Source organism: Tamandua tetradactyla, chromosome X (assembly GCF_023851605.1).
Source record: "Tamandua tetradactyla isolate mTamTet1 chromosome X, mTamTet1.pri, whole genome shotgun sequence".
NCBI classification, from domain to species: Eukaryota; Metazoa; Chordata; class Mammalia; order Pilosa; family Myrmecophagidae; genus Tamandua; species Tamandua tetradactyla.
In genome coordinates this window covers 89,635,221-89,647,299 of record NC_135353.1, presented here as the reverse complement: position 1 = coordinate 89,647,299, position 12,079 = coordinate 89,635,221, and the positions used below count along the sequence as shown (strand labels likewise).

The following is a 12,079-nucleotide window of genomic DNA, read 5'->3' as shown; positions in this document are numbered from 1 at the left end:
CCCAAGCAGCTCAGCATACCTCATCTCAGTACTTGCACCTCAGCCCAGGCCTTTGGAGATGCAGAAAGAAATCACCCCGGGGAAAGTTGTTGAAACCCAGAGGCCTGGAGAGAAGGCCAGCAGAGATCACCCTGTGCCTTTCCATGTAAGAAAGAACCTCAGTTGAAAGTTAGCTGCCTTTCCTCTGAAGAATTAATGAAATAAATCCCCTTTTATTAAAAACCAATCCATCTCTGGTGTGTTGCATTCCAGCAGCTAGCAAACTAGAACAGTTATTTTCCTCTGGGCAGTCTCTAGTTCATCAAAGTCTAAGTCTCTTAAAATAACAAGAACAGAGCAAAATATTTAAGTGGTCTGATCAGCACAGAGTACAGGGATTACTTCCCTTATTCAGAAAACTATACTTCTATTAATACAGCTCAAGATTACAAAAGATTGCATTACATTTCTTAAATCAGCTGCTTTCGAATATCTTGCGATCAAAATAAAGGAGATACAATTAATTTGACATTACTCTTTCTTAATAAAGATACATTAAGTTCCTACTGATCACCTCTCTTTTCTAAGAGTAGATAAACCACCTGTAATAAAACTGTTTATAATTTTGCCTGGAGTTAAAGCTAATTCACTAATCTAATGATTCTGAAATCTACTCTTTGTTCCCTTTTATATACTTGTTCCGTGGGTCATTTGCATTTCTCCAATATGCTCTAATTTCACCAAGAATATTTGCCAGTGAAAACTATTTCAGTATACCAGGATTTAATTCATTTGGGCCTCTTAAAGCAGCTAGTACTTACGTATCTTGGTTTGTTTCCTTTAACCATGTTTTCTCTTCACTTTCTACTTTTTATATCATCTGCTTAATAGCAAAAACTAAAGCAAACTATGACTTCTCTAGCTTTTATATTTTATCTATATATATCATGCCATCTATTTCATGCAATAAATCTATAGGTCCCCTCCCTATATGTTAATAAGAACTTTAAAAGTCCTTTCAGATATTCCTATTGGGTTGAACCATATCAAATTGCTGATATTCAACCTTTTTGTTACACTTACAGTTTCATATGGCTCAATATAATAGCTATAATTGGAATGTGTTGGGGAAATGCATCAAGCATTGGTTTGATCTGGGTATACTGTTTTTTTGCCTCCCCATTAGGAAAGCATCATACATACTATTCATCTGGTCAGTCTGTAGTATATTCTCAGATTTCTCATTCCTTTTACCTGCACTCACCATTTTTCATACTATAACCATATTTTGGTCTGCAAATGTCTAATACATTTAACTTGCTACTCTTCATCTATTACATCCATTTAGGAACAAATATACCCACTTTTACCACATTTTAAGCATTCAAAGTTTCTATATCTCCTTGTATTATATTTTCTCATTCATTTTGTTGTATTATACCTGATATAAATATTTTGTCCAACCCTTAAAGTTTTCTCTTGTGAATTACTGGTCACTTCCTCCACAGTGCAACTTCTTTCTATGTTACACCTGCTATCTTTCATCATTTATATTTTTTAAAACCGGGTTCTTTCACCAGTGTGATGATTATATTTATGTGTCAACTTGGTCAGGTAACGTTGCCCAGTTTTCTGGTCAAGCAAGCACTAGCCCAACCATTACTGTGAGGACACTTCTTGGACTTAAATCATCATTAACTTGCATCTATGATTGATTACATCTACAATTAACTAAGGAGAGTGTCTTCAGCAATGAGGCATTTAATCCAATCAGTTGGAGGCTTTAAAAGGAGAAGTGATGACTTCAGCAATCAGAAGACAGAATTTTCATTTCTACTTCAGCCAGCCAACCTGTCATGGGGAATTTATCGAAAACATTCACAGGGATAATCAGCTTGCAGCCTACCCTATGGAATTTGGACTCGTGTATCCCCACAGTTGCATGACACATTTTTATAAAATCTCATATTTTCACACATCTCCTGTTGGTTCTGTTTCCTTCAGATGAATACTGTCTTCATGTATTCTTCAATGATAGCTTTGCCGTCCTAACCATGTGGTATCCTGTATCTATTATAAGATATGATTCTTTTTTTTTTACTTTACTTCTGTCTTCATTGTCCTCTCCATTAGCTATCCACTCAATCAGATTATATAGAGAAAAGAGCTACCAATAATCTGTTAAAAACCCTAGTGTTTGAAAAAAGTGTGCCTATTCTAGAATATTTATACAGTGTGGTACATGATGTACATGATTTACAATCTTGACTTAAAAACATAGAACCGGACCCTTGAATATTAATTGATAATAAAGAAACCTAAGGGGGGGAAGGCATTTAATAATCCCCCAAATAAGGATTTATTAGAGGGCTGTTGTACTAAGAAAATGTTGTAAATGCTTCATATTATTCCTACCACAGTTTAAGCTTGCAGCCTGTATTCCTACACTCAGTCAATCGCATCAAAACACCCAGGTCAGTAAGCAAGAAGAAATAGAAGGAGCGTTGCAAATGTGTATTTTCTATGAAAAATATCTCAAAGCACGTTCCCTAAGTTATTCCCTATATTATTAGTCCAAATAAGATGAGGAAACCTATGCTGAGACATATGGAAACAATTATACAATGGGCAGAGGCAAAAAAATTTAAAGTACTAAATAATTTAAGAACTGGGAATAATAATCAGGTATAAAATTTTGTCATTGTACACTAAATTTAAGGTTTTATATTTTATTTACTTAACAAAGAATTCAATTTCCTAAGTATCTTAAGAGTTCTATTCTATTTGCTAACCTATTCAAAAAGGTTCCATCCTAAAATTAAAATGATTATTTCTTATAAAATCTCACACTCCATACCATCTTTTGCCAGACTAGTAACTGACAAGAATTGGAAAGGGGGTCAAACAGGAGGCAGGTAGGTATAGTTATAAAATGGCAACATAAAGGATCCTTGTGGTGATGAAATCATTCGTTAGTTTTACTATGGTGGTGCTTGCACAGGTGATTAAAAACTGTATAGACCTTAGTACATATGCACACACACATACCAAAATGAATACAAATAAATAAATAAATACAAATAAAACTCAGGACATCTAATACAACCACAGACAATCTCACGAGTCTTATTAAAGCAAACTTCTCCCAATTCACCACCCCAGCACCTATGCTTTTACTATTCTTTTAGCTTACACCATTTTAGCCTATCAAAATCCTACTTACTATTTCAGGCATAGTCTAAAAGTACCTCCTTTCTCATGACCCCTTCCTCAATCACTTCAGCCAAAAGTGAACTTTTCCTGCTTCACTTCTAGACCTTATCATGGTCTATCTTGTATTAGTTACTTAAGCATATCTCTGATCTCTCTGAGATTTTAAGCACTTTAAGGATAGGGATTAATGTCTAATATATCATGCATTGACTAACTCAGTTCTCGGAGGCAAAAAAGTAATTAATTAATCTTAAAATAGCTAACTATAATTCCTAGTCTTCCAAGATATAAATTCTCCACCTGATATCCAACATCTTCCTCCTCTGGCATACCCATATATCCTTTCACCTGGTATGTTCCACTCTTCAAGTTACAATTAACTCTTCAAAGTTCATCTCACAGCCCATTTATTCCTTAAAACCTTTCCTCGTTTCTATGATGAGTTTCATCAATCCCTTTTGAACACCTGTTACACCCCATATTTCCGAAAACTCGCTTAGTCTATGTCTTACATTATTATTAGCTTTGAGCATGTATCTAAATCTTCCCTTTGAGCATATGTCTAAACCCTCCCAATCAAATAATAAATTCCTTGACAGCAAGGACTTGCCCTCAACACCTTGGAAAATGCTTTGTATATATTTGGTGTTCAACAATTATTTGCTGAATTGAGTAAGCCACATTTTTAGAAAGATAAGTAATTCTGATTATCATTTAACCTTCCAATTCTATTGATAATATAAATTCCATAGAGAAAGTAAGTCTTATAGGGAATGTTGATCAAATCTTTAAATTCTCTTAAGACATATCATTCCTGATTCTCCTCTTGCCTCTCTTAAACCTTGCCTCTCAGTTTCTTATATTGGATTGTTCTATCCTGACCTACCCTTGTTGAAATGCCAATGGTTTCTTCAAATTCTATTCTGGGCTCTCTTCTCCCTCTTCTTCATCCTCTCCATAAGTGATCATACCTACCTACATACTAATTCCTGATTAATCTTAACTTTTAACCTTTACTTGTCACCTTAGAGGCCCATATTTTCAACTACCTAACAGACATCCATCCCCTCTACCTGGATGTACCACAGGGGAAGAGATTTCGCAAATCAAGTTTTATCATCCTTTCATCACGAGCATCCTATATTCCTTCTCTCCTTACTTCTATCACTAACCCTTCTTTTTTTTATGTCCCATATCCCAACCAAATTCTATTCTCACTATAATCAATCTTGATATCTCTATTTCTATTACTACTGCTTCTAGACTTATCATCCCATCTATACCTATAGTAATAGGTTCCCCTCTGATTCCTCTGCCTATCTCCTCCAGTCTTTCCTCTCCAATTTATCCTACACTTTGTCAACTGAAATTTTTCAAAATAAAAATCTGACCATATACTTGTCTTATTCAAAAGCATCTAATGTAAAAAAAAATTAAGTCTTCTAGCCTCCTATATTCTGGAGCATCTACAAGGAAAAATCTGAGAGGATCATATAGTAGCCCATGACAAACTGTGGGATCTGTCTTGTAACTACTTGTTGAAGAGTGCTTTGAAAACTATTGCTTTTTTATTTCTTTGCTTTGTATATATGTTATACTATACAATAAAAAAGTTAAAAAGAATCAAATGGTTCTCAGTACTTATAGATAAAATCTAAAATCCTTAGTATAATGTAGAGCAAGGGTTGGCAAACTAAGGACCACAGGCCAAATTCAGTCCACCACTTGTTTTTGTAATTAAAAATGTATTGGAAAACAGCCATTCCCATTCATTTACATATTGTCTTTGACTGCTTTCCTGCTGCAACAGAGTAGTTGTGACAGAGCCAAATGACCTGAAAAGACAAAAATATTTACTATTTAGCCTTTTATACAAAGTTTGACTACTCTTAATACAGGGGTTTCAGAATAATTGGGCCTCAACCTACCTTTCTGGTTTCATTTTCTGACACAAACTTTAGGCTCTTATGGCATCAAACTTCAACAAAGAGGCCCTTCTCTATTTATTAACCATAAATTATTTTAAGGATCTATACCTGATAAATCAGGGGCTCAAAGTATATTAAATAAAATGATAGCTTTTTCCAAGTCCCACTATATTCTATCATGTCTTATTTAAAATAAATACAACTAAGTGAAAAGTATGATTTTAAACAGAAATCAGAGGCTGGAAACTAATTGCAAAAAAGGCAGCAAATGCGTGCATTATAAATATCTCAGAGCACCTGAAATGGTTGACAATAGATTCCATTATGGTAACTAGGAAATGGATATTAATTAATTTGCAAAGGTAATTTAGTGGAAAGAGCACTGGATTTGGAGACAAAATACTTAGATCTCTGATGAAGTTTGGATATTAAAATAGAACCTGCTATAGCTGCATGTGAACTAAATAGTCTTTTCATGAAGATAACTTAAATACTGGATTTTTAATCTCTGAGCTATTATTATCATGAGAAACATTATCATTACCTATAATCCAATATCATGATTACAAATTACATTTGTGTAACATTTTAAAATTTATACTTGAATTCCACAGGCATCTCATTTGAGTTCACAGTAATCCTGAAGATTTGAAGACAAGCATTTTCTTCACTTTATAAATGAGGAAATTAAAGTCTAAAGAAACTAAATGCCTTGTCTATCAAAGAACCAATACGTGGCAGACACTAGGTTCAATCCAGGTCCCCTGATTCTAGTTCAGTATTCTTCCCATTTTTCAACATTCTCTACTTAATAACCTTATATAAATAATCTGTTATGAGCCTGAAATAGGAAATAACTTTACCAGCAGAATTCTACATTATATTCCTTGATCTTACCTCTATCCTCAAAAGGCACACTACACAATCAGCTGAAACCCTGGTGGCTACTAAATTGGGTTCCACTGGAGAGTTCGCCAAGATCCAAAAAGTATTCTAAGATGGTCAAATCAGAGTTTTTAAACCACTAGTCTACTTCATTCATTCTCTAAAAAATCTGACTATATTAAAACTATTTTACACAGAAATGGAACTTTGAACTTGTGTCAGAAAATGTTTCTAGGCTAAAACAAAACAGGTAAATACCATATCTACTGAGAAAGAATTTATCATCAATTTAGAACAAAGCTCCTGATAAAACCAGAAGTATAGAAATTGGCAATATTATCTTATCTTTTTAATATAAATGGGTCACATGAATCTTGAGCAATTTTATCTATCACCTATAAACAAAATCTAATAATGAATGGTGCAATACCCAGTGTTCATAAATTCCTGTATAATTTGCTAACTTCTACTTTTTAAACTTTAATACAAATTATACATATATGATAGAATGTTTCCAATTATTTAGTAAATGGAATTTTGAAAGACAAATTAGATTTTCTTTTCACAGGTATGCTGGTTTGAAATCGTTGTGTACCCGAGAAAAGACATGTACTTAATCCTGATTCAATATTGTTGGGTGGGATCTTTTTGATTAAGTTGTTTCCATGGAGATGTGGCCCACCCAAATGTGGGTGGAACCTTTTGATTAGCTGATTCCACGGAGATGTGCCTCCACCTATTCAAGGTGTGGTTACTTACTGGAGTCCTTTAAGAGGGAACCATTTCGGAAAAAGGTACAGAGTTAACAAGCAACAGAGCCAATAGGAAACCTAGATGTTTGGAGACACAGAAAGAAAATGCCCCCCAGGGAAGCTGTTTGAAACCAGAAGCCAAAGGACAAGCAGACGCCAGCCATGTGCCTTCCCAATTCACAGAGGTGTTCCGGGACCATGGTCTTTCTTGAGTCAAGGTATCTTTCCCTTGATGCCTTGGTTTGGACATTTTTATGGTCTTAGAATTGTAAACTTGCAATGTAATAAATCCCCTTTTTAAAAGCCACTCATTTCTGGCATATTGCATTCCAGTAATTTTAACAAACCAAAACAACAGAGGAGAACTTAAATTGTTTTAGTCATGTATCAAGCTAACTTCATATCCATAGAAGCCATATTTTATTTGTTACATGGTAAATAATAAGACAAAATTATGTTTTAAGCTTTAATAAAGTTGCTTAAAAATACTGTTTTAGATAGTCAGTGCGACAGAAACAACCCAGGTTTCAAGTGCTTCTTTACAAAAAAGGCTTTAGAAAATAGACGATGCTATTTTAAATAATGATCTCAACCCAATTTTGCTTGGCCAGCTTTATGAGGGGAATGAAAGACATAGGGGTACCAAAATAATGTTCTAATATGATATCTAAAGGATTAAGAAAAAATGTTTCTTAAATCCACTAAAGCAGAGTTTTCAACTTCTAAGAAATAGTAGGGGCAAAGCTACCTCAAATACAAACATTAAAAATGTTGGGATGGGGTTAGGGGATAAAGCAGGAAAAAGGGTACTTCCAACAAAAGCTTAAGACTGAATAAAAAACAATACCAGTCTCAGCAAATAAATGCATACCAAATAACCGTCTTAAGGCTTTATACATAGAAGGCAGAAAGACTGGTGTTCACAAATCAGGCTTCTTATACTACAACTATCACCATCAATATCCTCATCTTCAAACACAAAGAATTTTTCAGAAGTCAAGCTGTAATTAACAGGGATAAAATATCTTAGATTAGTATTTCCTCTTCTTTAACAAAAAGTTGCTAAAAAATAAAAGTAAATAAATAAAAGTTACTTTGTCAAAGTTAATAGTTGTATTTAAAAAAATTTTAATTCAGAAAATAGAGTAGCTACACGCAACCTTCTGTTTATTTAAAATACAGTAAATATTTTGGTTTCTATAAGTAGAAAGGACAATAATAGGCTGAGAAATTACTCTGGCAAAAACACTGGAAAAGTGACCCATAAAATCTAGATTTACAATGTTTAGTAGGGCTTTTTGTGGGAAGTTTGATGGGGGATTTCCAAAAAACATTCTATCAACCAAAAAAAATTAATATAGATTTAAAGTCTTGAAAGAAGCAAAAATGAATGTGACTAAAGCATGAAAATTCCAGGAAGGCACAAAACAAAAGAATTATTTCTCTCATGGGTCTGATGCTACTATGGATCAAATTATGTCTCTAAAAATTTAATTACACATAGTAAAAGCTTTACAGTCTTCAAGACTGAGTCTAATCTCATGTCACAACACATTCCACAGTACAACACAGTATGTCCTAGTGCTATTTATGTTGTACCTAGTAAGGCTATTGATATTCATGATCATTGAACGTACTAATTGCTAGGATAATATTAAGTGAGACATAGCCAAAAATGATCCCTTATTTCCAATTTCATTCAAACTTTCTTCAAGGCTTACTTAATATAATTTGGGAATAAATATCCCAAATCTTTACTTTTCTTTCCTTTTTAAAACCTTTTAAACTGATTTGGTTATTTTACAACAAGTTTTAGACTGCCTTTTCCTCTCTCTGTTGACAACAATAAAAGTTCCATCTCTATGAGGTACTGAGTTAAATGTATAGGACAAATAGCAAAAGATTCTTTTAGAATGGTGCGTGCTGAAAAGAACAAGCTAAAAGAATGATAAGGAATAATGAGGAAAGAAAAATATATTCACAATACGACTAAACAGACAAATTATTTTTTCATTATATTTTATATGATGAAAAGCACCCATATAATATAAACTCTTTTTTCTTTTAAATGAAGATATTAAAATTATTAATCCTAATGTTAATGCAATATTGATTCCAGAAATGGGTAGAAGGGGCTAAAAATTCATATGAGTTATATATAAAAAAATATAAATGCCTTAAAAGGGAGTTTCACCTTCCATATGGCAGCAATTATAGCACATCCATTCATTTAATATTTAGTGAGCACCCACAATGTGGCACATACAAAAGATTCTGAGTTTATATTCCAGTTCTAATTACTTGCAGGTGTGACAGGTATCCCTTGCTTCTCTCCGGATACATAAAAGTAAGGCCTTTAGAAACAACTTCTTTTAAGCACAATCATGTGAGTACAAAAAGGAGGAAAGTATTAAGTGGAGGGTGGTGGACAACCAAAGCAAGGCCTTGCAAAAGTGTAATCCATGGGGAAGATGTAGAAACTATGCAAAATCAGAAAGGGAAAATGACAAAATATTCCTGGCAAAAAACCCAATCACCTCAGCCAGATAAAAATGGGTTTAAATTAAACAACCTTAGTTCAATTTACATTTGCATATTAACAAGACAAAGGTTTCTCACCTCCAAGTGAATTTTCCCATTAAGTGTGACACAGAACTATGTAAAGGTTAGTAAGTCAAGAGCCAATCAATGCTAAATGGAAGTTCATGGCAACACGTAAATATTAATTCGGTTTTAGAATTAATGCAAGCCTCCTGAGCAATATGCAATGTTAATTAAAGGCCTACTAACTAAATTACAGGACATTGCTATATGCCAATTGTACTGAAAAGAGAAAGAAAAAAAAAGGTTTAAAAACAGTCTTATTAAATCAGACCCTTGACTCACTTTAAAACAGCAAGCATGAACATTTGTTCCTGAAGCAAGTCAGTCTCAAATTAGAATGAAAAAGCCATTCTGTTGCCAATTCTGAGAATTTGTGAAAATTTTTTACAATATAATTAAGAAAATTTCTGAAATTTTTACATGATGGATAATAATTACAATATTAGCTCTTCCAAATATATATTTCAAATAGACATGAAACACCCTTTCAAATTACTTCTGAAATGACAGAATAGCTCAGCAACAGAGTTTGCTTTACTTTCAAATTCTAATTTTATCTACTACAAAGTTTTCAAAACAAAAACTACTCTTCAAAACTTTTTGGTTTAATAAGGATATATAAAAATATATAACGTAAGTTTAGCAAACAAATGTAAGTAGAATGTACTGTTGTTTCCTTTTGAACACCATCTTTATATACTTTCCTATAAAATATCTGACAAGCTGAGCACTTAGACAAGTAAACAGACATTCATATGTTTACAAGCACTTGTACTTTATAAGAAGGAAATGTTTCTGCTGAGAAAGAAAGAAAAAAGGTCACCTCTCACAAAACCAAGATTACATCTGCTTTAGGTATAAATGCTTTAAAAATCTAGGCCATGAAACTCCTCAAGAATGTAACCAGTTTGCTTATACTTCAAATTTAAATCTGAAACCCATTTTTGGCTTTCTAATGCATTCAGGAAGGAATGAATTAAGATGTGTTCATAACACTTGTATATTACTCACCCACATTTGGAGGTTTCACATAATTTACAGGTAGTTCTGGAGGTCTGCCTCTATGAAGAGCGGCAAAAGCAGACCCATTCCATAGTGTATTCTTACAGTCTATACAAAATGATCAAAAGTTATGTGAAAGAATAGAGTGGTGATTTTTTTAACTATGTTTTAGAGGTAGGTAAGTGTTTGATTTCAATTTCATTTATTTTTATGTTTAACCATTAGAAACACAATATAAATAACATGAATATATTTAAATATAACACAAACCAAATTATGACTGGTATCCAACAACACCTTAACATATCATCAGGATATTTTATTTCTGGGCTGATCCCAAACTAAGGTTTTTCTTATGCATATATGTGAATCTTTGGTTAATACGTCACTGATTAATAAGGTTTTAAGTTTGCATTGGTCCTTCTTGATCTTTATGCATACACATGTCCACTAAAATAAAACTGCTTATTTAAATCAAGGTACTACTTTAGAATAAGTGTGCCAGGCAAAATTCAGGTCAATTATACTTCAGGTTATAGAGTACCTGTCAGCCATGCCATATTATGTAATGACAATGCATCTCATATGACACTTGACTATAAATAGCTGTGGTTTTTGTCTTACTTTTATATTTATGTCCAGGAATTCAAGCAAATATTAAATATTCTGAATAATTCCGTTTTGAAAGAAAAATATCCTACGGCTCCCTTCAAAGCTTCCGAATTAATTGGATTGAAGAATCTCCTTGAATTATAAAATGAAATGTTCAAAAACTTTTCATTTACGCAACTATTTATCTTTGTGAATTATATTTTTTTTAAAAATCACACTAATAAAACAAAACATAGGTACAAATGGGTTTCTAGAGTTAAAGTATTTATTAATTCAAGAGACATCCTTAACCACAATTTCACATTTTTATGTTTTCTAGATCACGTCACATATTTTTCCATATTGAGGGTCCATGTAAAACTTTAGGAGAAAATCCATAAAAAATTTAAAATTTCTGAATTAGAGAAAATGTTATGAAAAATCCCAGTGGGCTGGTATTTTTGTTTAAATATTTTCAATTATAAAAATCTTTACATATCATAAATTTCATTTAACGCTTATGAAAGGTGCAATGTAACAGTATTGTTACTATAGGATGGTATTATCAGTAAGAACATTATAATGTAATGAAAGATTCTTAAGCATTTATACTGTACTATTCAAAGCAGCAATTGTGGGGATCTCTATGCCAAGGCAGCAATTGTGGAGATCTCTACGCCAAAGGATTGCAAAGGGATTTTATTCTTTACTTGAAACAGTATTCACCATTTCACAGAAAAAGGCTACTTTTAAATCTGTAAAAATTAATATAGTGCATTAAAAAAATAAGAAGATTAGTAAAATAAAAACTAAAATAAAATGAGTATTTAGAAAGACATGGGAACATTTACTTAACATAAAAATATGTTGCTCTTCACTCCTTCCTCTGATATCTGTACTTTAGAATTGTGAAACTCTTACCTTTGGCATCCCGTAACAGAGACTGCCGACCAACACCTAGTAATGTTTGTACCCCAGGAACACTCTGAGGGATTTCCTTATCTAGTAAGGGACCAATCCGCTCACAGATTTTAAGGAGGTAGTCTGGAGGAATGTGTGCATTGGCTGCTACCTAAAAGACATAAAACAGGAAAAAAATTTGGTTTAAAAGTGTCAATGTATTCC

At 32.9% G+C, this 12,079-nt stretch overlaps 1 protein-coding gene across 2 annotated transcripts in view; it reads right to left on the bottom strand.

Annotated features, from left to right (window-relative positions):
* The window catches only part of BRWD3 (bromodomain and WD repeat domain containing 3), a 133,777-nt gene that overhangs the window by 101,531 nt on the left and 20,167 nt on the right, over nt 1-12,079 (bottom strand). For both annotated transcript variants that reach the window (XM_077146879.1, XM_077146880.1), the window contains exons 5-6: nt 11,876-12,026; nt 10,373-10,471 (exon numbers count right to left, since the gene is read on the bottom strand). In XM_077146879.1, the coding sequence (XP_077002994.1) occupies nt 10,373-10,471; nt 11,876-12,026 (250 nt within the window). The remainder of the gene's footprint in view (nt 1-10,372; nt 10,472-11,875; nt 12,027-12,079) is intronic.